The 26,190-nt window shown below is 38.5% G+C and overlaps 1 protein-coding gene across 1 annotated transcript in view; it reads left to right on the top strand.

The window, feature by feature from the left end:
- Nucleotides 1-26,190, top strand: part of LOC117305236 (paired box protein Pax-6-like) — a 103,114-nt gene that overhangs the window by 17,759 nt on the left and 59,165 nt on the right. Inside the window, exons 2-3 of the mRNA XM_033790059.1 lie at nt 231-412; nt 15,614-15,655. Of these exons, the coding sequence (XP_033645950.1) occupies nt 352-412; nt 15,614-15,655 (103 nt within the window). The 5' untranslated portion in view covers nt 231-351. The remainder of the gene's footprint in view (nt 1-230; nt 413-15,613; nt 15,656-26,190) is intronic.

The raw sequence follows: 26,190 nt of genomic DNA, 5'->3' as shown, positions 1-26,190 counted from the left end.
GTTGCGATTTGAGCTAGTCTTGCAGTCAAGCCATTACCTTAATACTTAACTTACATCTCCTACTTGTTTCAATGTTCAGGTCGTGAGCTAGTCTTGCAGTCGAGCCATTACCTTATTACTAAACGTGCATCCCATACTTGTTTCCATATCCGGGTCATGGTTTGAGCTAGTCTTCAGTCAAGTTGTTACCTTAATACTAACTTGCATCTCATACTTGTTTCCATATCCAGGTCGCGGTCTGTGACTCCTCAGGTTGACCTCATCATACGGTGCTGTCTTATAATCTCCACGTCCAATACAAGAGGGACTAGTCTTTCAAACAAGCCTTACTTTTAACTCCAGTTCACCCAGATGTCTACTGGACTAATTTCATCCTCACGCCCCTCTTCGGACCATGGGGTAGCTCATAAAGGTGAGTCTGGTAAGCAGAATTTGTATGTGTTTAGCTAATTGTTTAAGTTTAAAGGCACTGGACACCTCAGCTGAGGTCTTTTATTCAATTGAAATATTTTAGTAAGGAATTACTAAAACTAAATTTCTTCAGAGGGAGCCTTTTCTCAAGTTTTATAATATCAACAACTCTCAATTGCTAGTTACCAAGTAAGTTTTTATGCTAAAAATTATTGATTGAAAACGTAGTTTTTTGAGAAAGAGGTTATTTCCCACTCAAATAATAAAATACATCAGCTGAAAGCACACAAGTTTGTGCAACAAGGGTGTTTTTTCCCTTCATTGTTCTTTTGCAACTTTGATGACCAATTGAGCCCAAATGTTCACAGGTTGGTTATGTGATGCGTATGTTGGGATACACCAAGTGAGAATACCGGTTTTTGTCAATTACAAGACGTGTCCAGTACCTTTACAGTTAGTGTAGGGACCCTGAATAGGTAAGCTGAGATGTTTCTCAAGTCATCATGGCACATCGTTACCGCGCGCGCGAAATGATCAACACCTTGGTGACAATTCACAATTCTTTGGTTTGATTCCTTCTTTTGTGTCAGTGTAAATCCTAATTAACTATTGCCACCATCCGTAACAACAATCCTTCACACGAATCTTTAAAACACATCTGTTGAAGTCACATATTCGATTAAAGAAAACCTCAATCTTTGTTTAGGTAAATGATACAGACATTTTGTTTTGCAAACAGCACCCATTAAACTAAAACATCACAACACGAAACCTGGGACTACGTTAAGTCCGCTGTGTATTACATTAACGGCCTAACGCTTCCGTGTCTGGTATCCAACCCCCCCCCCCTGCAACTAATTAGCACTTATCAGATTAGTTAGCACAAGAAGCGTGAACGATTTGCCGGCGAGAATATTACGTGGCCGTGTGTGGGAGTGTATTGGCTAGTACATAGAGACGCGTAGGTGGTTCCATCTTGGAGGAAGGGTTCCACAGAGTGGAGCACCCATGGCCTGGGCCCAAATTCACGGAGCTGCTTACGCACCAAATTGTTGCTTAAAAGCCCCCAAATCCTTGCTTAGTTAAATCAGATTACCGGTCCAAGACTCCACTCAATGGATAATGCTAAGTAAACAGAAGCTAAATACCAGTCACAAGCAATGTATATGACATGGAACTCTGGCCAGTAGCATGTGTAAAATAAGCAAGCTAATTTCGTGCTTAAGCAATTTTTTTGCTTAAGCAGCTCCATGAAATTGGTCCCTGGGCCCAATTTTTGATATGCATAGAAATGGGCTAAATTTCATAAAGAATGTAAGCATAAATCTTGCTAAGCACAGATTGGACCCCTATTTTCCATAAACCCTGTAAGCATAAATCTTCCTAGGCACAGACAAATCTTGTTTAACAGAAATTGGTTACCAGCATCAAGTCCATACAGTTTACATTGCAACTGCTCCCCCACTATTTAGCAAAAAAATTTGTCAAGTAGTATTTTCTGCGTAACGGCTTTATAAAATACAATAATATGAAATTATGTTGTACGCGTGTGGACATCTTAAAATCTTTACGCTGTTTACGGCCTTAATGAATAAAACATTACTTTGAGAAAATTAACTTTTAATTAAAAAAAATCCGCAAAACAAATAGTATTTTATTAAATCAAAATAATGTCAAATGTTTTCGTCTTCTGACATGATTGTATAAATTATTACCAGAACAAATTACCAATGGGCGAGTAGATTCTTATTGACGTGTCAAACCATGGTCAAAAACTCGCTGGTTTGTATTCATATTTTTACGAATCAATAAGTCTTTTCGTAGAGCGACCTGTCGACGTTTCTGCCCAATTAACGACACCGTTTCCGAAATAAATATGAAAACTCACTTCATTTTACAAAATCAATATCTCACGGGACTGTACGTGGCGCGAGATTGTCACTTCCAGTTCACCGACGTGTATACTCCACCAGTTTGTAAACAAATAAGGCAGCCATTTTGTTTTTGCTGTCACGCAAAAGCCACGTGGTTTAATACAGTCGCTTTGAAGTGAGCATGTTTAACCGTTTGTAACGTCATAAAATGTTTTTAAAAAAAAATCAAAATTGACACCATAGAGAGTTAAAATAAATATCACTAAATCCTGCAAAAATAGCTACAATTGTGTTATTTTAACACACTGCGATGTAAACTGTGGTCCTCTTTTCTGTATATAAGATTTCATGTGTAAACGTTAACACCCCATTTTTATTTTTTTATTTTTTATATCAGAGACGAAAGCCACGCGCAGTTAAAGGCACCAAGACACTATGGTTAATTACTCAAACTAATTGTTAGCATAAAAACATACTTGGTAACGAGCAAAGGAGAGCTGTTGATAGTATAACACCTTGTGAGAAACGGCTCCCTTTAAAGTAACGTAGTTTTTGAGAAAGAAGTAAGTTACCTCTAAAATAATATTTGAATTCAATTCGAGACCTCAGCTAAGGTCTCGAACTCAAGTATCTGAAAGCACACAACTTTGAGCGACAAGGATGTTTTTTCTTCCATTATTCTCTCGCAACTTCGACGACCCATTGAGTTCAAATGTTCACATGTTTGTTATTTTATGCATATGTTGAGTTGAGATACACCAAGTGAGAAGACTGGTCTTTGACAATTACCAAAAGTGTCCAGTGTCTTTAAAACAGAATCATTTCCGAGAACAACATTATATGTTTTTATAAAGTATGTCAGCTGTTGAATAAATATTACAATCAATGATAGAGGTATTTTTGACCACTTCCGTGTTTATGTAACAATGTGTATATAAGCTAGCTTTTCCGCTGTCTTGTTTTGTATGCATCACGAAACATTGTTACCAATTATTGTAGATGGGTGAACAAAATAAATACATCTCTTTAATTGAAACGAGGGAGGAAATTTTATTCCACAAAAGAAAATTGATTCCACTACTATTTAAAGGCAGTGGACACTATTGGTAATTACTCAAAATATTTATTAGCATAAAACCTTTCTTGGTGACGAGTAATGTGGAGAGGTTGATGGTATACAACATTGTGAGAAACAGCTCCCTCTCAAGTGCCATAGTTTTTGAGAAAGAAGTAATTTTCCACGAATTTGTTAAACGAATTTGTTAAACGCACACAACTTCGTGCGACAAGGGTGGTTTTTTCATTCATTATTATCTCGCAACTTCGATGACCAATTGAGCTCAAATTTTCACAGGTTTGTTATTTTATGTATATGTTGAGATACACCAACTGTGAAGTACTCAGTTCTCATGGTATGTGGGGACAAAATAACAAGTCTCAGGTTGAAAATAATACCTTCCTCAAATAAAATTAATAGCTTTAAATTTAACATTACCCTCAAAATTTGTCTGACCATAGTTGACATTCTTTTCCATTAATTAAACGGTATTTTCCCATCAGTTTGACGGTCATTTCGAGTCATTGTACACCCATTGACGGCCTTTCGCTCCTCCATTTTCCCACGGTGCGGATCCTTTACCCTATAAAGGTCTCTCAACAAACCAACTCCATTTAGCTTCACTCTCTAAGAAGAAGACGAAGAAGAACCGCAATTTTAAACACCCCCACATCATTTCGAAATTATAATTATGATTTACTTAGCTCCGGGGGTGTCGGCTTATTAAACGAAAATTAAACAGTCACTTTGGGTTAACGGTCCGTGGCAGTTAGTGTGTGTGTGGGTGCGGACACCGAGGTTGATGATGTGTGCGCTTGAAGATTGCATGGAAAAGGCTCGGGCCAAAGTCAAATTGAAGCGTTTTCTAATAACAACGCCTTAAGTCTTGTTTGACCAAGGGAAGCATGTTGATCACAATTTCACCGTAGGAATGGATTAGGAATTATCAGTTTTAGATATAGTTTAGGGGTGACTATTAAGTAAGCTGCATATATATATATATATATACACATCAATGATTGGTTGCAATGCAGAATATTTGAAATAATATTTCAGTCTAAAATGTTGTCAAATGTTTCTGATTAATAGCATTTTTTGCAGACCCGTGAAATAACCGTTACAAAATGGATAATTATTAAATCATTTTATGGGTTATATTATGAACGTCAATAATCAGTAGTAATTTTTTTTTTTTATAAACTGGTCCACGTTGTATTTACTCATGACTACATATTATTTGCATGGTGTGTTTCTTAAAGGGAAGGTACACTATTGGTAATTGTCAAAGACCAGTGTTCTCACTTGGTGTATCTCAACATATGCATAGAATAACAAACCTGTGAAAATTTGAGCTCAATTGGTCATCGGAGTTGGGAGAAAATGATGAAAGAAAAAAACACCCTTGTTGGACGAATTTGTGTGCTTTCAGAAAGGAGTACAAGACTTCTAGCTGGAAGTCTTTTAATATTTTAGTGAAAAATTACCTCTTTTTCAAAAACTACATTACTTCAAAGGGAGCCGTTTCTCACAATGTTTTATACTATCACACAGCTCACCATTGCTTGTTACCAAGTCAGTTTTTAAGTTAATGTTTGTTTTGAGTAATAACCAAACGTGTACTTTCCCTTCAAAAACAAAAACAAAAACTAGGGGATTGGAATGAATGTACTCCTCCAAAAACCATGGATGTACCATCCTTTTATAATATGTTTTTTGAAAAAGTAAGGGATTAGAATGAATGTACTCTTCCAAAAACTAATGATGTATACCATCATTTTTCGAGCTTGAAAACTGATTTTATTTCTTCTAACAAAAACCAAAGACGTATTAACCATTCAACCATTATACAAATGTGTTTTAAATATAGTATCCGTTGCTATATAAAACCGGAAAGTAAATGTTTCTTGTAATAAGTTCCCGTTATAGCACAAATAAAACAACTTTTTATAACTCGCCATGTTTTTCGACATAATAGTGATAACAAAGCACTTTCAAAGATTGATACACGAAATTTAAACACATTACAATAAATCATAACTTGCGTTCCATTACTATAGTGCCTGACCAAACCATTCAGTAACATCCACTGTGGTTTTTAAAGACAGTGGACACTATTGGTAATTGTCAAAGACTAGCCCTCACAGTTTGTGTATCTCAACATATGCATAAAATAAAATTTTGAGCTCAATCGGTCATCGAAGTTGCGAGGTAATAATGAAAGAAAAACACCCTTGTCACACGAAGTTGAAAAGAACAAAAGAATCTTCCAAATTCCAGTTCAACTGTGACATTTATGTGTATATAGTTTACATTCATGATTACCATTCATGTTCACCTATCGACAGTAAACCAATGTGCCATCCCTATTCAACATGCTCTATAAATTCACAGCTATACAACGTGACACGTCAATACAGTCGATAGATATATTTACATCCAATTGCATTTCTCTCCTCTACTCCATCGAACCAAAAGAAGAACAAGAACACGGGAACGACTGGACCTATTTTGTTCAAATCACCCTTAAGCCGCCTTCGTCTCTTCCAACCAAACCGTCCCTCAAAGCTCAAAGACAGGGCGCCTAGTCTCTTGATTCGGAGGGGAGGTGGGGGGGATATCTAAGGCGAGGTGTTTATAGACAACCTTTAGTGCTTTGGGGATAATGCATGCGATTGGCTTGCGTGTGTGTGTGTGTGCCTGTTCCGCAGGCTATACGGTTCCAGGTTCATGTGTACTGTGGTTGTATTAATAAATATGCCGTGGTGATGGCTGCCACACTGTGCTGTAGATCTGTTATAGTCTCAGCAGACATCTTGGTTTGTCCGCCATTCAAATCAATGTAGCCAAAGCGAGGTTTGGAAGGATGCTAGTCTGGCCCTTTAATGGTATAGCAGTGTTCACTATTACAATCTACAAAGGGAACACGACACTGATGGGTTCTCATCGTTTGCAAGATGTTGAAGCAATACACCAAGGCGTGTTGTTTAAGTAATACTGAATACCTACATGGTTGGTAAAGACTATTGACATGTGTCGGCCATCTTGTGCCAACTCCATGTTTCTAAATCGAGGCTTGATGGTAAATCAAGGGTTTTTCAGAATATTGTTGTACTTCTAATGAAGTGGTCACAACACTTTGTTCTTGTGTTCAGATATTTTTTATAACTATCTACTGAATTTAATTGAATTTAATATTTTAATATTCCCTCAACGAATACTGACATGCACAAACAATAGCTACAAATATTATTTGCATTTTACAAATATTCTCATTAGGAATATTTGTACTATAAATATTTATATATTGAGAATTAATTCTTAAGTGGAGAATCCCATTTGTTAATGAATATTCGTTTTTATAAATATTCCTATTATATTTATGAACGTCAGATAGGCGTGTTGATTTTGGTAATTTAACAGAAACTTGAAATTCTTAAACACTATAACAACACTTAATTTGGGTGTATTACTATAATTTAAAATAATCATATCACAAAAGAGATAACACAGTTTTAAAGCTAAACTAAATATTGTCTATTCAATCCAGTTTACGTTATGGTTGCCTCCTACGTTTACAGTTAAATTAAAAGTCAAACAACGTATTTTAACGAACACATTTACATTACGTCAAACAATTGACCAGACTTTTAAATTAATTGAAAGCTGAATACTGGAACTGAAGTATATTAAGCAGATTCATATAAATGGGATAAACTGGATTGTATAAACGAACAATTTGTTAAGCTAAACATTTGTCATGTCCCATGAAATGTGTAGTGAATTTAAAACAGTTTGGGTGCCTCACAGTATTTTTTTAATAAATTTACAAAAACATGTGACACTAAGGGATGGTCAAAACCTACACGACACAACACTGTGGGTCTCGCTCGTGTGTAGATATATAAATGGATCAAAAGCTGCATTTTTACCTTGCAATATTATTCAAAACAGTAACCAAATAAGGGTGACAAACTAGGTGGCAAAAAGTCAATACACTTGTGACGCTACTGCATGCGCCATTTTTTTACACACACTCCACCCATGCCTATGTGTACGTTGGTCGCTTATAATAATGCAGTTTGTATAAATTATACACGGATTTTTCCTACATTCGACTCGGTCATGTGGACGGAAGTGTAAAAACAAAACCTCGTTAATAAGTAAAGCGAGAGGGCGCGATGCTCATTAGCATAATAAGATGGAGAGGTTTTCTGTTATGCGTGGTTTTCAGGTCAGACCAACGATTATTAAGACACATCGTATAGAAAAAAACACCCCATCGAGATTAACAAAACAAATATCGCTTGGAAATCATACAGTCGGCGTTTTGGGCTCTTTTTATCGCAGTTTCAGATCTTTTCACACACACGGCACTGCAGTCGTCAGCTAAACAGAAAATTTGCATAAAAATAGCGCCAAAATTTGCTGTTTATTAGGGTTATTGCGTTTATACAACAACTCGTGTCACACACAACAATGCCATGCTATGACTGACTGTAGAACAGGAAGTGTGCTTCATTGCATTCACACATTGCGCGTGCTTTTTTTTCTTCCACTTTTTTTTTCTCTCGATTTGAACCCTGGTTAATACGGATTCGTCATCGCTTTTATTATGAATAGAAAACTTTCTAATAACGTAATTTTTGTGTGTGTGTTATTGACAAAATAAATAGAGGGTTGAATAAGAAAAATAGACTAGTATTGATTTTGATTTTCCTTTTGATAAAAGGGGTCAACGAAATATTTTAAATGTGTTGAGGAGTGCTCTTATTTGGGAGAAATTATTTTGTTGGTATGTGTGTGGTATGGGTGGATAGAACACGGCGCACAGCACAATATTTAAAAAGGAATGCACTGTTGTTCGTACGGTGGTAGCCTGCTTGTTAAAAGGTATGGTATACTTTTGGTAAACTCTCTCAAATCAATGGCAAAAAAAAACAGTTTGGTTGAGAAGCCTACAGCAGTGTTTGATATGTATAACGAATTTTAAGAAACAAAGTCGTTTCCCATAATGGTTTATACTACCAACAGCTCTCGAATGCTCGTTACCAAGTCAGTTTTTAAGTTGATATTTGTTTTGAGTAATTATCAAACGTGTGCCCTACCTTTAGGGCTTCATCTTTGAAACTTGTTTTAATGAAAATATCTCATTGGATTGAAAAGAGAATGAATCATTTCTGAGAGGAAATTTTTCGAAGGGAGGAAACGGAATTCATGTTTTATTCAGAGAAGTTACCAAGTGTCACATGGCATGAGTCATGAATTGATTGAGTGACACATCATTAAATTAAGATGTCACATTAATGTTAACACTGTTTGACATTACGGCATCGACGCTGTACGGAGAATTGGCATGTATTGCAAAAACATCGTTATAAACGTGAACAAACATTCTCTAAATCACCGCAAATCTGCACTTGTAACTACCCATTGCTTTCACCATGCATGCATAACTTAAAGTCTGAGATAGTCTAACATCATTATTGATTGCATAGTATTATGTACCACGGATTTGCAACGCTGTAACAAAAAAATCATGTAAAAAAGGTTCCTAAGTCATCGTACTATCAGTATGCAGCTTTCGGTTCTTTGCAAAAGGTTGTAACAACCCGTCGTATCATGTAGAATTTCAGACATAGAATCGAATTAAAACTTATTCCTCGTAAACTTAAAAGTAATTGAGCTATTATAAAACACATCACAAAGAGGTTATATTTATATTAGCGTTATATTAGCATTATCTATTCCATGTGTAAAAGAGAAAACAAAGCCAGACACAGTTTGACCTATCTGCCTTTGATACCAAAACATAATTTAAGATGAAGACAAAAAAGGCCGGCAGCTTTTTCCCTCATCACAAGATACCCAATCAGTTTCTTCCATCTTCAATTCGTGACAAGCAAAGGCCCCTAGTTCCGTTCACAGTTCCCCACGAAACCCCCACACACCGGGTGCAGCGCTCCAAAACTCACGCCGTGTCTAAAGCCCGCCAATCCGGGGCGATGGAGCGCCTCTAGCAGCCCGCTCCTCGTAAGAAAAAAATCATTGCTTGGAGACGAAAAAAAAAACAGAGGTAAAGAATGATAGAAGAATCAAGCCAATATGGGGGTAGTGATGATTGAATACGGGGCTAAGCCGCGACATCATCAACAACGGAGGAAAACCCCGGCATTGAAAGGTGGAAAAGTACAAGCGAACTCGGTTAAAATAAATAAAAGGCAGTGGTTTTATCGAGAGAGGAGGAAAGGAGGAAGCTTGGACCGGTACGAGCATGGCGATAGAACCCGGCCGGCTGGAAGCTAGAAAGGTCTAATGCAAAAAGCCCGGGGGTCATCAAGCCCTGCTGAAGACAAGAGGTTTGGGTGAGAGAAAGGAAAAAGACTGGAATTGGGGATAGGGTCCAGCCAGTAGTGGGATATGAAGGGGTGCATGGCGCCGTGGTTCGCTGACGGGTCCGTTCGTTTCGAGTCAGCTCTTTCCATGGGGACGGGAGGAGCGTTGCTCGGGGGGCTGTAGTGCGCTAGTCACCCGGGTTTGACGAGCCGACCCTGCCACTAAGGGCTCGTGTACTATTTCTCTTGCCCCCACACTTCTAATAATCTCAAAAACTATTAAACCGTAGCCTCACTCAATAATAACACACCATACAAGTCAGACATGTATATAGTCTCCATTCAAGAAGTTGATAAAAGTTGGCGATAAGCTCTCTCTTGAAGGTCACGTCACTGAATCAAAACAAACCAAACTCTTGGGTCCCTAATCTCGTTCCCTATTCATGCGATTATAATTACTTAATTTACTTTGAAATTCATTCAGGCTTTCATAATTCACTTATTATTCATATAATCCGTAAGAAAAATATTGACCACGTTGGGTAAATTGTTCTGAATTCCATGTACAGTTTCTCCAAATGCTGCCATTGTTCGGCCATCTTTAGGTGATTTTGTTCCCTTTCTTTAAACAAATCGAAGCTGTGTGGACTTAAAGCCTGCACCTTTTTGTGTGAAGTAAGGAAAATTTTGATTATGTATACAGACCGTGCAAGTCTCTCATTCGAACATGTTTGTGTACCACTTTGGTTCCATGTGCAGAAGGAATCCAAATGTTTTAAGTCGCGAGACTTAACACAAGCTATTAATGGAAAATGACGTAAGGGCTACAAGTTGCAGTCATCTTGCTATACTTTGCAAAAGCTCATCTGGAGCACACATGCACTTGCAATGAATTTACATGCACAATTGGAGTGAGTTTTTTTTTGTGAATCTATAGGCTATTTTTTCAAAGTTTGTTTTGCTTCTATGCCACAAAGGGTGCACCAAGCTACACTCACGGTGTTGTGTTAAAACCAGTTGCGTTTTTTACTGGTATCTTTTTTAATTTTCGGGTATACATGGCCCATTTTCATAGAGCTTTTTTTTCTGCTGAGAAAAGGGAACCATGGTACCAGTCGCAGATTTACAATACTCTTTTGGCTGGTAAACTTATTCTGGTCAGCATGATTTCGTTGTGCTTAGCTATTTTTGTGCTAAAGCTGCATGCTCTTTGTATACGGCCCTTGTTTAATGCTTGTTGATAATCTTAAAACATAAGTGTTGTAAGTTACAATCGGGCAAATCTTCCATTATTTTCAGTCTACTTTGGCACGTGTCCCGAATACACAAACGGACTATCCAATTGAGAATACGTTTCCCAATTGCAGTCAATAGTCACAACAAACATTCGTTGATCTTTTTTTGTAGTGCAGTGAAGAAAACACACTGTGACAGTGCAGCGCTTTGGCCTAGCGCCACCAACGACAATATTTAGCCTAATCCACTCACGTTCGGCACAAAAACTAGCAGCTGCTTTTTTTTTTAGCGCCTTCTCTTAAAAGTAGTGCCAGAGTGCCTACTAAACTGCGGTTTCTAAAGATAAGCAGGAACTGAAAAAGAACACATTAAATCTTGCTTAATATTAAAACAAAACAAGGACTATCCTTCTGAGAGTTAGAGGGGAGAGACCTCGTCTTCAAGAGCCGAGGATGACTGACGTTGATTTCACACAATCTTTCGAAAACACGACAGATGGGTCCGGGAGAGGCGAGCGGCAGGCCGCTCGATTCACACGGGAGACCGGGGCTCAGAATCCTTCCTCGACCCACCCGGCAGTTCCGGGGTATAAAAATAAGAAAACAAACGCCCTGGACACCACAACTCAAGTCCCTCACCACTTCCTTAAATTCACCCATCCCCGAGAAAATTAGCTTCAAGTGGACAGTAATCAGCCGCGGATATGTTCCTATTTTCACTAAGTTCAAGTAAGACGCCGGTTGCGGACTGACTGGAAAAAAAGTCCGAGATCGCTGGAGTGTCGAGGGCCTGCACCGACCGGGACGAAACTAGCAGTGCCACCGGTTTCTTCAGCTGCCGGAAAGTACGTCTGACCCCTGTGGTGGGTTTGATCATAATTGGCACCAATCTAACCAAAGAGGGTGTATTGCAGACGCGTAGTCTGGGGTCGCGGTGTTTGTGGGGTCCCTAGCCAGAAGGCATTATTTTTGCCGTGTAGTTTATGAACGGTTTAGTCGTAAGAGCATTGATGAACATACAGACATTGGTGAGGGGTTGCTAATTAGCAATGGTCGTCAAGAAAATACCCAAGCATTTTTGTGGCCCGTGTATAGGCCTAGTTTATAAGCGGTTAGTCGTAAGAGCATTGCTGAACAAAATAATGGTTACATTGGCAATTGACAAATAATTAGCAAGGGTTATTGGGACCACTTTCTGTTATAACAACTCCCAATTCCCGTCCATTACTAATATACTGTAAACACTGCGCCTAATTAGAGACTGAATCTCACCAACAGAAAAAAACAAAAACAATTCCCCAAACTCCATTGAAGACGATCACTCATCGGTGTATTAATACCAAATTGAACCTCCTCACACTCTGTGCAAAACGGTCTATGCATCCGCCAGCAACCAAGCAGTCCCTCACTCCCTACAACACCAACACCTCGGCAGCTAGGAGACGATCGCCATTAGCGCTAATTCGCGCCAGATGAAATTAAAAGTGCGAAGGATTATATCACCACAGCCGCATAAAAAAAAATGTATTATAGACAATAATAAAAAAGAGCTGCAACTAGGACGACCTTGAGAATGCGCCCTGCGCTTTCCCCGCACCCAAGTGTGATAACATAATATCCCTGGGGAGGAGGAAAGGAGCCTCACAGCGCATGCGTGTGTACAATCCAAGTCGTGCGGATGATTCGATGTGAATTTTTTTTTTTTTAAATAAGCTTAGGTTGATGGTGTGATGGGAAACCATACATTATTATTAGAACGTACGGGTTCCCGTGTTGTAGCGTGGGTTAAGACACAAATACGTGGTAATGTTTGATCACCTTTTTTTAATGGCAGCGTATTAGATTGAGGTGGAGACAAAATAATAACACTTGAAAAATATGGGTAAGGATAAAGTTCAACAAATTGAACTGTGGAACTATCTCTATCTTGAGAATTTCAATGTACGTCCATGATGGATATCATTTGTCAGCTCATCTCCACAAATAAGTTCATCTTTAACAGGGTTAATTATTTATTTAACCATAACATCTTTTTTGAATTGTGGTATTTTGAAAAGCAAAATGAACCTCTACTATCTTTTCTCTCCAGCCATGCAGGAACAAAAAGAACATGACTGATGAAAACACAGGCACCAGACTGTATCAGTGTTGACACCGGCCTGGTTTTCAATAGTGCATACGTAACGGCAACCAGTCATTCTGCATGACGATGTGGTCGTTTTGCTAGACTCCCACCTCCAACATTCACAAGCATCAATAAATCAATATAGGAACACTTCAAAATGTTGATAATGACATTCTTGTGAACATCAATTTTTAATTGATATATTTAATTGACATTCCTTTGCAGATGCTAAATGCACCTTGTTGTTGACATAATAAGCAAACGACATACTGCTACTCCTCGCCTTAACACATTCTCCCTTCATTTTGGCGCTTTTTTTTGTGCGCGCACTCTTGTCTGACGACAGTCCAGTGTCGTGCCCATCTGTTATTCCTGCACGATATGAAAGCCAACTGTTTACAGTGTTCTTCAATATTTCAAGAAAACCTGGCAATGGTCTTTTCTTGGAAGAGGTGGGGTTTGCTTTTTAAGAGCAGGCTGTTTGGTTTAGTCTTGGCGTTTTGATTTGTGCTCTCGAGTTATTGTCAGGGGACATAACATTAATCATTCTCTGTCTGGGTCAATATTAGCTCTATAAAAAGGTTTAAAGGCATTGGACACTATTTGTAATTACTCAAAATAATTGGTAGCATAAAACTTACTTGGTAACGAGCAATGGAGAGCTGTTGATAGTATAACATATTGTGAAAAACGGCTCCCTCTGAAGTAACGTAATTTTTGGAAAGAGGTAATTTCTCGCTAAAATTTGAATTGAATAAGAGACATCATCAACTAAGGTCTCGAATTCAAGGCATCTGAAAGCACACAACTTGTGCGACAAGGGTGTTTTTTTTCTTCCATTATTCTCTCGCAACTTCAACGACCTATTGAATTCAAATTTTCACAGGTTAGTTATTTTATATATTTTGTTGAAATACACCAAGTGAGAATACTGGTCGTTGACAATTATCAAAGGTGTCCAGTGTCTTTAAAGTCACATCATGATGAGTATAATAGAACCAAATTAATTGATTGGTATCTCCACTGCAGCGGCTCTACTTTGCAGCCATTTAATTATTTCACTGCTTGCGAGTAGAGTGGCACCCTCGTTTGTGGAATGAGAACCAGTACTCGTAAATGCTAACACACACAGGAAACACGAGCAGGAAATGTAATTAGTACCCGCTAATTACAGCAATCTAAATATGTTTCAGCTCGGTGGTCTAAACAGACACCGTGGACCAATTTCAGGCGCGCATTATCGCAGAATTATGCGCTTACTGTTTTGCCTTGTCTGATTATATGCTGTCAGCGCAGAATTCCGTGGTATTTAGCAGCGTCATACTCGTTTATACTCGTTTATGGGTCATATTCGTTTATGCGAAGGGTCGTTGGTTCGATGCTCAATAAAGATGTCTCTCTGTCTACCGCCCTCTGTTGCTCCTCCCCCGCAGAGATAGCTGAGGACAGACACAGTAAATGAGAGAGAACGAAGTTCAATTAATTGTTAACAATTCCCTTAATACAGTCTGGCAAAACTTGCCTTCTGAAAGACACCTAATAATACCTGCTTTATATGCAACTTTTTTGTTTTTCTTATTTATTTTCTAGTTGTTAAAAGCAGTGAAGTTTTTAATCAGTCGAAATGCAACTGCTGCCCCAATCCTGTCCTTTTCCCCCTCCTACATCGATTGGAGAGAAGGAAAAAATCTATTCGGTCGAGTTGGAGGGAGGTAGGGGGTTGAAAGAAGGGTCGTCCAAGCCCCCACACTGACTGTCAACAATAAAGCGCAATCGATGACACACATCGTCCGGATATTGCGCATTTTCAATTTCCCTCCAAAACGGCGGTGTCGTCTGCCAAAACGTGGCTGGTCGAAAACCAACCTCGTTCACTGGCGAGATAGACAGACAAAAAAAAGAACCCTTTGTGTTATTTTTCCTTCCTCTTTTTCGTCATAACTATCATTTAAAAAGACGGGGAAAAGACCCTCCTTCCTCGTGAATCTGGAAAGGAAATAATCGTAGAAACGGGTCAATATTGTGTCAGTGTGGTTTCTTATAATTGAAAACAAATGAAAGAATTGTCGCGCTTCGGACGGAGAGGAAATTTCAACAGCGTTTTCAATTACGGACTGGTTAATTGTTTCGCTTCCTTTATATATATATTTTTAAATTACGTTTTTGTAACAGCAGCAGCAGACTTTTTGTTTCGTAGACATTGTTTGTCCACTTTTGGGGAGGCCAGCCAATTTAAACTGGGCTCAATAATATCAGTTGGTAGAGCACTTGGAGAACAACAGGTTGTCGCTGGTTCACCTTCGATTCGATTTTAAATAGCGTGTTTTATTGTTTTGTGGTACTGTTTTTGTTTTGTGGTACTGTTTTTGTTTTGTGGTACTGTTTTTGTTTTGTGGTACTGTTTTTGTTTTGTGGTACTGTTTTTGTTTTGTGGTACTGTTTTTGTTTTGTGGTACTGTTTTTGTTTTGTGGTACTGTTTGTTATTTACCAGTTATGGTATTGAGTCAACACAGATAAATTAATTATTTGGTTTTGTTTTATGTTGTTGTTTTATTAAATGTCCCCCTTTTTCTTTCAGACTTCTCGTCGCACAACGGAACCGGAGCCTACCCAGCACATGGTAAGTCCTTTACTCTATAAAAAGTTCCATTGTAAAGAACCAATTGTTGTTTGTCCTATGCCAAAGTTCAGTTCTAAAGAACCGATTAGGATTTTCCTATGCCAAAGTTCCATTGTAAAGAACCAATTGTTTTTTGTCCTATGCCAAAGTTCCATTGTAAAGAACCGATTGGTATTTTACTTTTTCAAAGTTCCATTGTAAAGAACCGATTTGTATTTTACTATACCAAAGTTCCATTGTAAATAACCGATTGGTATTTTATTTTATCAAAGTTCCATTGCTAAGAATCAATTGGTATTTTTCATTGCATGCACGCATGGCACGAGTCGAAGTTATAGGGTCTAGTTTCATGCTTATATATAGTGGAAAGAATATTTTGCACAAAGTGAAAACTGCGCCTTTTATAAGCGCGTTATTCAAAGGGCTGGTTTATGAATGGTTTACATGTTCTTTTCGGCTTATGGACCAAATTGCTTTAGACTGGGTTTTTTCCCCCTCCAAAATCAGGATGTATCGATCAGAAATTGTCTCTTCGTCTTCAAGAAGTCTTGATGGTTTTATGTCATCAAGGGCAGGCTGCACTTTCAACGTTTCATAAATAATCCATTTACCCACAATAAAATGACTAAAAAACGGCTTATTCTATCAAAGTATTGCACCAGGATAAAAACCTATACGATGTGGGGACTATAAAAACGAGAGGAAGAGTTTTGCGAGTTGAAATTTATGCGCGAGTTCGGACCGCGGCGGCTCGGCGCACTGGCGCCTGGTACTTGCGGATTTACTCCCAATATTACATTGGGACTCAATGTACTGTGAAAATTACACTTATGTAATTGCGACGGGGACCGAGGGTAGCTCTGCACTGGGGCTAAGTCCAAGCCTCCGTTCCCTCTCCTTGATGATCCAGCGGGTTTGATGCAGCGGCCGGCTCTACCGTCGGCTCGCGTCTTTCGCCCCCATGAGAGCTTAAGCCTCTGTGCAAGGAGCGAAAATCGGCTGGCGTGGATTAGAAATACTATTTCTGATTATACGTGTTTCAATTTGATGGCATCTTTTTTCTTCACGCTTTCATTTTGATGGTGTGATTTTTTTTTCTTTCGAAGTTGGCTTTGAGTGTAGGGAGGCTTAAAGGTTTAAACGAATTGTGACATATGATTGTCCGTGTGTTTCGGGCGTTGGGAATCCCCCCTCCCCCTCCGATTTTGTGATGGAAAGAGAGGGGCATGCATTGACACTATAGTATGTTCAAACGGATATCCGTGTGGTCTAGCGCCGGACTCTTATGTAGTAGATTGACAATACACGTGTAGTGCGTTAAGTCTGTAGCAGTCTGTTGAGATTGTTCGTGGAAACTGATATCATCATTGCAGTATCGCAGTTAATTAATAACTTGTTTCGATCACATGGCAGCATTATTATAGTGCAATCACCACAACCAACCAAAATGTTACCATGGTTGCAATCAACAACATAAAAATCACCACGATGATCCTAATCACTATGAAAAAAAAAAAAACCAGCATAATCAGCCCTGGTCCCAATTTTATAGAGCTGTTTTAAGACCTGGACACCTTTGTGGTAGTTGTCATAGACCAGTCTTCTCGCTTGGTGTATCTCAACATATGCAACACAATAACAAACCTCTGAAAATCACACAAGTCTTAATGACTGTCACCATCCCCAAATCAGTCTAATCACAACAACTGACAAAGAAACTTATCCCGTGTGAACATATTGATCATGGCCACCACCACCTCACACATTACCACTGTGATACCTGTCATATTTATCACCATCATGACAACCACCAAAGTTCGTTTGACCTTGATTATACTCCAAGAAAGGCCACAAATTGAGACAAATCATCTACTCTTTTAGGCCAAATGTAGTTGTGATGAGGTCACCATTGTAATCGACCCACGACTCACTCCCGTATCTCAGGCAGACAAAGGGGTTATCCATCAGACGAAGGTCCAGCATGTTGCACCCCCCTACCTCTTGCCCTTCATCTATTAACGGTCTGAGGGCGACTCACCCAATCGGAAATAGTAAAAGCCATTCTTGCCACCTTCCCCGATCGAATCCCCCGGCACAAAATCACCGATCTCCCCGGGACAGGTGACGGGGAATATCGAGCCTAAATTCGTCTCCCTTCTCCCCTTTTTTTTATCTCTCGTCGTCTCCCCACCCCATCCCCCTTCGTTCCTACTTTTCTTCACTGCATACATGGATCTATATCAAGCTTCTCATATTAGCGCCTTCAACCCAGCGAGAAACGCAATCAGTAACGGGAAATTATATTCACCGACCGATTCCAGTTAAGCGTAAAGATCCAAGCGTATACACGCCCGGTTGAGCAAGGCCGTCCTGCTGGTGCATCCACGGCCAACCGTACAGTTCCAGAGAAGGTTTTTTCCTTACCCCAATCTCCACAGTCCGTTCTCTCACTCTCTCTTTTTCCCTCTTCCCTTTTTCTTACCCCCGGGGGCAAAGGAATCTGATTTATTCTTATAAAATTACTGCTAGATTTTCTCCAAATATATCCGGGGAAGACGGGGTCTGGGTGTTGGATTTGCCGCGTCTTCTTTTCCTTTGTTGTATAGAGTGGATCTGTTTAGTAAGCAAGCCGCTGAGAAACTGTGTTAAGGACTTCACACTTAGTATTTTCATGGCCGCTGTGGAGAGAAATCTAGCTGCTGTCTAGCAATTTTAACTGTTACTGTAAGAATTAGACGCCCAGTGGCATAATTTGTGTAACCTCTACTTTTTTCTTGGCCTTGAACCCTGTTTTTACACTTAATAAGGAGTGATTAAGGGGTTGTTTAAGTTACCGAAACGCCTTAAAGAGGCCCACCAATATCAAATTAAGTTTTACATATTAATGAGTGGTTACGGGTTGTTTAAGTTGCCGAAACACCTAAAAGATGCCCGTTCAAGGTCATAACAAGTTTAACACATAAACATGAGTGATTATGGGTTGCTTGAGATGCCGAAACGCCTTAAAGCGGACTTCCATGGTCAAATATGTTTTGCGGTGCACTCGTTTTCTAGGAGATATAGTTCTCAAGGAAGTGGAAAAACAATTACATGTATCTAACCTCACGTAAAAATGGGAGTAATGGGCTATTTATTTTCACTTGATACTAATTCTACGGAGCAACATTCGAAACATGACGTCATAGGATATCAACAAATATTGTGTCTGTACATTTCAAAGAGGAAGGTATAACTCAAAAGTTCTATTTCAGTTTTTAGGAATGCACTAAAAAGGCACCGTACATAAATGCACACACAATAAAATCTGACGTCATTGAATGTCTTTGATGTTAAATTTGCACTTGAGGGGTATCAGCAGAGTGGTATGTTACATCATTTTAAAGGCACTGGACACTATTGGTAATTGTCAACGACCAGTCTTCCCACTTGGTGTATCTAAACATCTGCATAAAATAACAAACCTGTGAAAATTTGAGCTCGATTGGTCGTCGGAGTTGCGAGATAATAGAAGGAAAATCACCCTTGTCACACGAAGTTCTGTACTTTCAGATGCTTGATTTCAAGAACTCAAATTCTAAATCTAAAGTTCTCGAAATCAAATTCGTGGAAAATTACTTGTTTCTCGAAAACTACGTCACTTCAGAGGGAGCCGTTTCTCAGAATGTTTTATACTATCAACCTCTCCCCATTACTCGTTACCAAGTAAGGTTTATGCTAATAATTATTTTGAGTAATTACCAATAGTGTCCACTGCCTTTAACGTGAGGTATAGAGCCTTGTAAATTTGTTGCCATCTTCGTAAGTACTTCATCTATAGGAAAATGAGTGCACCCCAAAGAGGAATACAACCATGGAACGCCTGTTGATGCTTGAATAAAACAGAAGAGAGCATAAAATATATCATAAGTTGTGTACAAAAATGGATCATCAACAATTAGCAACAATAAGTCCAAGTTTACCATGTCTGAAAGGTTTTTAAATGAGTAAGGCTTTCTTGTAAACAAAAAAACCTTGGTTGTCAAAGGTGGCGCCAACACTTTCCAATGAGGTTATTAAATATACGTTGCAATATTGTTGAACAAAATTATATGCAAATTAGTATGCAAATTATTACCAGTATGCAAGTAAAACATCTGCTGTCTCGTCGTTAATTAATGTAAATTTGAAGTACACTCAGAAACAAATTATTCAAACTTATCTTTTCAAGAAAAAAAAGAAGAAAAAAAAAAAAGGGACCTAAATATAAAAATTTGAAACTTAAAGTGGAGTTTACATTTGTTCTGCTTACTTTATAATGTCACTCCGTCCTCCGGCTCTCCTGTTTAAAACTCAACCCTGAGAAACTGTATCCTCTCTGCCTTTAATTATCTTTCCTTTTCCATCTCGCTCGGCAAATCGTCACATTATTTCCCACAAATTGAAGCTGTAAATACTTCTAAAATGCTATGGAGAGGCGCGAATTAAAACACCATTAACTCACTTTCTAGTGTCCAACAAAGACCCGAACACTTAACCAGCCGACAAATTTGACCAATTTGCACCAACTGCGAAATGCATCCTTCCAAATTTTTAACGCGTCAAGGTTCGATAATGTATCTCTCTTCTTTCAGAAAAGTCGAAGACGGAAAGAAATTTAAATTGAATAACTGTAACATATTCCCAAGGCTCGAGTGTCCTCCTTTAAAGCAATCGTACAATGTCAGTAAACAGTATTGTCCAATAGCTCACTTCGTGTATCACAACTTCAATATAAAATAACAAACCTGTGAAATTTAGGCTCAATCGGTCATCGGAGTCGGGAGAAAATTTACGGGAAAACCCACTCTTGTTTCCGCACGTTTCACCGTGTCATGACATGTGTTTCAAATAAATCTGTAATTCTCGTTATCGAGAATTGATAATTGTTTTAATGTTTCCTCAAAAAGTAAAGCATTTCTCGATATGATATTTTAAGGGAAGTCTTTCACCATTACCTTCTGTAAACCCTGTAAGTTGTTTGTAAATCTGTGAACTTTTAACTTTTGCTATGTTCAGAAAGTGTCCAGTGGCTTTAAGGGGCGTTGGAAAAAAATGAGAAGAAAGGGGTAATAGCTTTTTGTATTTTTTTTCTGAATAGTAACGTGGTTAAAAGTTTTTAAAAAATCCACATTTTAATTTGGTTCACGCTACAAAATACGATTAAAAAATATTAAAATGATTCATTAGAATTTTCATTAGCATAATATGCTAATCTAATTGTGAGTTTTGCCCTCTTCTCCATTGTTCTACTGGCTCAACCTCTTGCATACCTACAACCTCTTTCTCACTCTTGACCTCTTTCACAACCTCTTTCTCACCCATCTTTATTACCTCATGCATATTCATAAACCTCAAGCTATCATTTTATACCTCCGTGTTCCATCATATAAAACACCACCTTAAAAGGTTATGATATCATATTATTTTTAAGCCAATGAAAACTTGGATAAATTTAAAACATCCGATGTATAACTCAGGACCACCAGAACATGTTATGCTTCAGTTAATCCCAACTTCCAACACTAACGTCACGACTAAAAATGTCGTCCTAACTTGGTCACGATCTTCCCGTCCAGGCCTCACCCTCATTTTTTTTCCCTCCTCTTTTCCTAAATATCTGGGGCCCATCAAAACAACCGTACGAATTTAATTACCATGACCTTGAACGTAGTGTGAAAATCTAAATTGTATTTATAAAATGTTTTACCCTCGGGCATGCTGTTCATAGTTCCCGGTTTGTTTTATTCCTGTACTGTAGAAGTTTGTTTCCTATGTGTGTTATGCTGGGAAGTAAACATAGTTATGCGTATCGCGTGGAGCTTTTAGTGCTGCATGAGCGGAGATACCATGTGTATACAAACGAATTTGCTGGTATGAGTGTTTTTATTCTTTTATTTTTTAAAAAGCTTTTTCTTTCGGATACAAAAATCTCACCTGAAGAGTCTTACTTCAAGTAAACCTGATTACGATAGACACGTAAATAGTGAAGTCTTAAAATGGAAAACATTCTTAAAGGAGGCAAACACAATTTGTGTTAAGTAAAAGGAAAAGCAGTTGTTGTTTTTTTTCCACGGGCTCTAAATTGAAAACCCATGTCACACGAAGTTGTGTGCTTTCAGATGCTTGATTTCGAGACCTCAACATCTCATTCTGAGGTCTCGAAATGAAATTCGTGGAAAATTACTTCTTTCTCGAAAACTATGGCACTTCAGAGGGAGCCGTTTCTCACAATGTTTTATACTATCAACCTCTCCCCATTACTCGTTACCAAGTAAGGTTTTGTGCTAATAATTATTTTGAGTAACTACCAATAGTGTCCACTGCCTTTAACAGCTTGAACTAAAGATTGGAACTTCTCTTCCCTTTCAAACCAGGGCTAGAGGACCCACCAGTCCCCTTCTTAACTCACCCGGTGCCAAGTTCACCGCACCTCTAACAAACTGGCCCTATCATCGCCATAACATGAAATACACCTACCACTGTTACAAACTTGTCTTGCTAAAGACACCCCCCCCCTTCCCTTCAACACCCACAGACACCAGAACCCCCTTCACACAGTCTTGCTCAAGCATCCGTGCAAATTAAATTGGGGTAACCTTGGCTGAGGCAAGGACCGAGAAAAGTTTACCTACACTTTTATTCCCTTCTTTTGGTTTGGGGGTTTATTATGTGTAGTTTGTATGCTCAGATGCATCCATTCATGTTACTTTAGTCCCTCGGTAGGTTGTGTTATATCCCAAGGGATAGGCGTTACACGCGTAAATGATCGTGTTTGAAAATAAAGTTGTATTCACGCACCCCTGTGCGTCATTATTGATTTCGAAAAGGTGGGCTGGTGTGAATTTAGTTCAGACAAACTTACCGTTATTACTTATCTCTCCATTATACCTGTTACCTCCATGTCCACACACCCCTTCAAATTGATGTAATTATACCCACCCCACCACCAACACCATACATTAACAAATCCATAACTTACTTAAGCACTGTCAAGTTTGAACGAGCATGCCACAACAAAAATTCTCAAGATGCTGTTGTATCTGATTGGACACCTAAAAAAAAAAAACTTAGATTAAGTTACAAATTCCTAACTTTTTCCCCTGCAAACAGTTATATCAAACAACCTTTAGGAAAGTTGAAAAAACTGTTACTTAGCACGGTATTAAAGAGGACACATTTAAAGCTTACGGCTGCGGCTAACTCACTGGAGCCAACAAAGTCAGCCATAGCAAGATACTCCTATTTCCGACACCTCCGGAAGACAACACATCAAGCCGAACAGCGCCCCCACAGTTCATACCTGTTTCACAGAGAGTGCCCAAGTGAATTCTTTCCGTGTGCAGCAGACGTGTCCTTGGGAGCTCTGCATCGTAAAATTAACACCATCGGTTTCCTTCGTAGACCCGCCCTGGTGATTTCGGCCCCGTGCGTGCAAAGCATTGACAGGCGCCGTTTAGCGGGTTTTAATGATAATATTGGACCGCTAATAATACACGGCTGCCCGCCGGTCATTAATCACCACGTTGGGTTTTCTTTCTGTATCCACACGGTGATAGATGGGATGGGGTCTGTGTGTGGACAGCTACCGTGTAACGGCGGCAGTTCGTTATGTATAAGAACTGGTGCATGTCGGTACTGGAGTTGAAATCCATCATTGTCCAATGGGACAAATTACATGATTTATTACTCTGAACTAATGCGAAAATTTGTGTATTAAAGATAACAGTCAAGTTCAAGCAATTTGTTGGTCCAATTCCAAAGTTTATTGATGTATAGTCCTTGATATTTTGTTGTGAATAGAATAAGCTGTTCAAAAGGAATGGTGACTCTGATGATACAATATAAACATGATGGAATTTGGCACACAGTCGATCTCAATTCAATTCAATTTAATTCAGTTCAAAATTGGTTTATTTTATAAAATAAAAACATCACCAAATAAGAAGTCACAGACTAAGAGAATTTGGTTTATAAATATATATATATACATGAGAAAGATATGAGGCTACATACAAGGCAATCACAGATCGTTCCTCTGAAAAAATATAGGTCATAGCAAACAGGTCTCACAATTTTCAAAATGGCTGCCATCTCGTGGTTCTACCTGTATATTGCGTATGGGTCCAAACTGTATTGGACCTTTACCAAAACATCTTTTTCAAGACATACTGTGATGTCTTTATGCCGAATTCCATGCTTGTATCGTATCATCAAATGCACAATTCCACTCCATTTATACCTGCCATGTTGGTCTTGTTCAAGTTAATTCGTTGGTTCTCTTGCGAATCGTATCCATTATTATATTTCAACTGAGAACTGATTTGGTGTTATGTGTATTCATACCATAGGGCCTGTTCTTACCAATGTGCATTATAAGTTAATTTGTCCCAGCTTAAAGTACTTTTTCACAATTCTAAATCAAATTTGATCGTAGAAGATGATCTCAGTTTTAGTGAAAACTTAATTTGTTTTGTCAATGTTTAACACTTCAAAGGATTCATATTAAACCAGATTCTTGATAAATATCAGTAGAGAGAAAAAAAAACACGGACAAAACGACTGATCGTTTTCAGCTTGTTGAGATGTGTCATATAAATTAGAACCTGTCAATTAATCAGATCGATCTGAATACCAGAGGAGAGTCGTTTCAGGAATTTACGAGTTAGTTAGGTTCCCAGCCTTGATACTCAATCTGGTATACATTTAAAATGAACCATAATGATATAGGTGAAGGCACCGCGTCCTCAGCCGAAAGCCACGCCGTCCTTTTGAAAGTTCTTTCGGTACCCTCATGCCGACGGCGACGCGTCACCTTTTCGTAAAATTCCTTCGGTCTTTTTTGTTGTTGTTGATGAGATTGGGAAGCTAGTCCGACATCAAGGTGGTCTTGAAACATTTCTATCTCGCAAATGAATAACACAAGGTTGACATAAACCTTCCAAATTAATTGACAGTTTAATAAAATGGTTTTGAATTTCTAAGTGTGCTAATGTTTGAATTTCTGACTTCAAAATAAAATCGCTGGTTTATCATCTGTGATTATGAAGTCGCACATTAGCCGTGTATGTGTTTATTGTTTACTATGTATCTTATACAATTTTCCCCTCTCTTTTTCTTATAAATTGATATGTATTTGTTTATACTTGTTTTAAGCCTCTGAAGAAGGTCCGGTTTTGATAAAATGCTAAGGCCATCTACCCTATAATATAATGAGTATACTCAGTATATTATACAATTGTAAATGAGATTGATAATCAACAGCTTATTTCCATCTATAAGCCACAGGTTGGAACACATGTTTTGCTCAAAGAATCACAAGCTTTACCATCTAATTCTGAATGTTCGGGGATTAGATTAAGTGTTATACGGGGCTTTAGAACTACAGCGTACGGCAAAGGCTGACCGCGAAACCCAGTGGCCGCTGGGCCGTGAACCCCTTCAAATATACGGCATGCCCATTGACGCATGGACACCCTCTCTCTGTGTAGCTATCCCCGGTAAAAACCAGCATTATTATGCATTGCTGCTCCGGGTTAAACATTATCCAACGGTCTTAAACTTTGAAAATATACTTTTTGGCGATAACAAACTTGGATGAAAACAATCTCTAACATAATGTGATTAAAATGTTTGAACGTGAACGGATTTCAAGGTAAAAATACGGTAAACATGCAAATAACACATGCTCAAGGTTACAAGATGTGCCCATCCCTTTTCGTTACATAGTTTTAAAGGAGGTAGGCCTTGCATGTACATCCCGTGGGTTGGACAATATACGTGAAAGAACCAAGTTAAACTCTTATCGCTAAGATAAGGAGTTTGCCCAACTGGTGTTAAAGGGAAGGTACACGATTGGTAATTACTCAAAACAAATAATTAACTTAAAAACTGAATTGGTATTTACGAGCATTGGAGAGCTGTTGATAGTATAAAACATTGTGGGAAACAACTCCCTCTGAAGTAATGTATTTTTTTTAGAAAGAGGTAATTTCTCACTAAAATAATAAAAGACTTCTAGCTAGAAGTCTTTTATTCCTATCTGAAAGCACACAAATTCGTCCAACAAGGGTGTTTTTTTCTTCCATCATTTTCTCGCAACTTCGATGACCGATTGAGCCCAAATTTTCACAGGCTTGTTATTTTATGCTTATGATGGGATACACCAAGTGAGAAGACTGGTCTTTTACAATTACCAAACGTGTACCTTCCTTTTAAATGGGGAATGTTAGCTACTTTTGGTGACTTTTGAGTTTGTTACATAGGCTTCTTATTGCATGCACGAAGGGGAATACAATTCGTGTAGGAAAGGCTGCTTATTGTCTTTTGACGAAGCTTGACGAATTAAAGTTCATAAAATTGTTGTGGAGCAAAACTTAATAAAGTTCTAGTTATAGTCTGCACTCTGCATGGACCTTTTTGATTCCATTAAAATGTTTCGAATCGTAGAGAACTAGAGGGCAAATGTTGTCATCAAAGTGACGTCATCTGTTAATCATACGGTTGAGCTTTGTAAGTGT

The sequence above is a fragment of the Asterias rubens genome, chromosome 22, assembly GCF_902459465.1.
Source record: "Asterias rubens chromosome 22, eAstRub1.3, whole genome shotgun sequence".
Taxonomy (NCBI): domain Eukaryota; kingdom Metazoa; phylum Echinodermata; class Asteroidea; order Forcipulatida; family Asteriidae; genus Asterias; species Asterias rubens.
The sequence above is the reverse complement of the archived record's forward strand: the minus strand, read 5'-3'. Positions and strand labels throughout refer to the sequence as shown.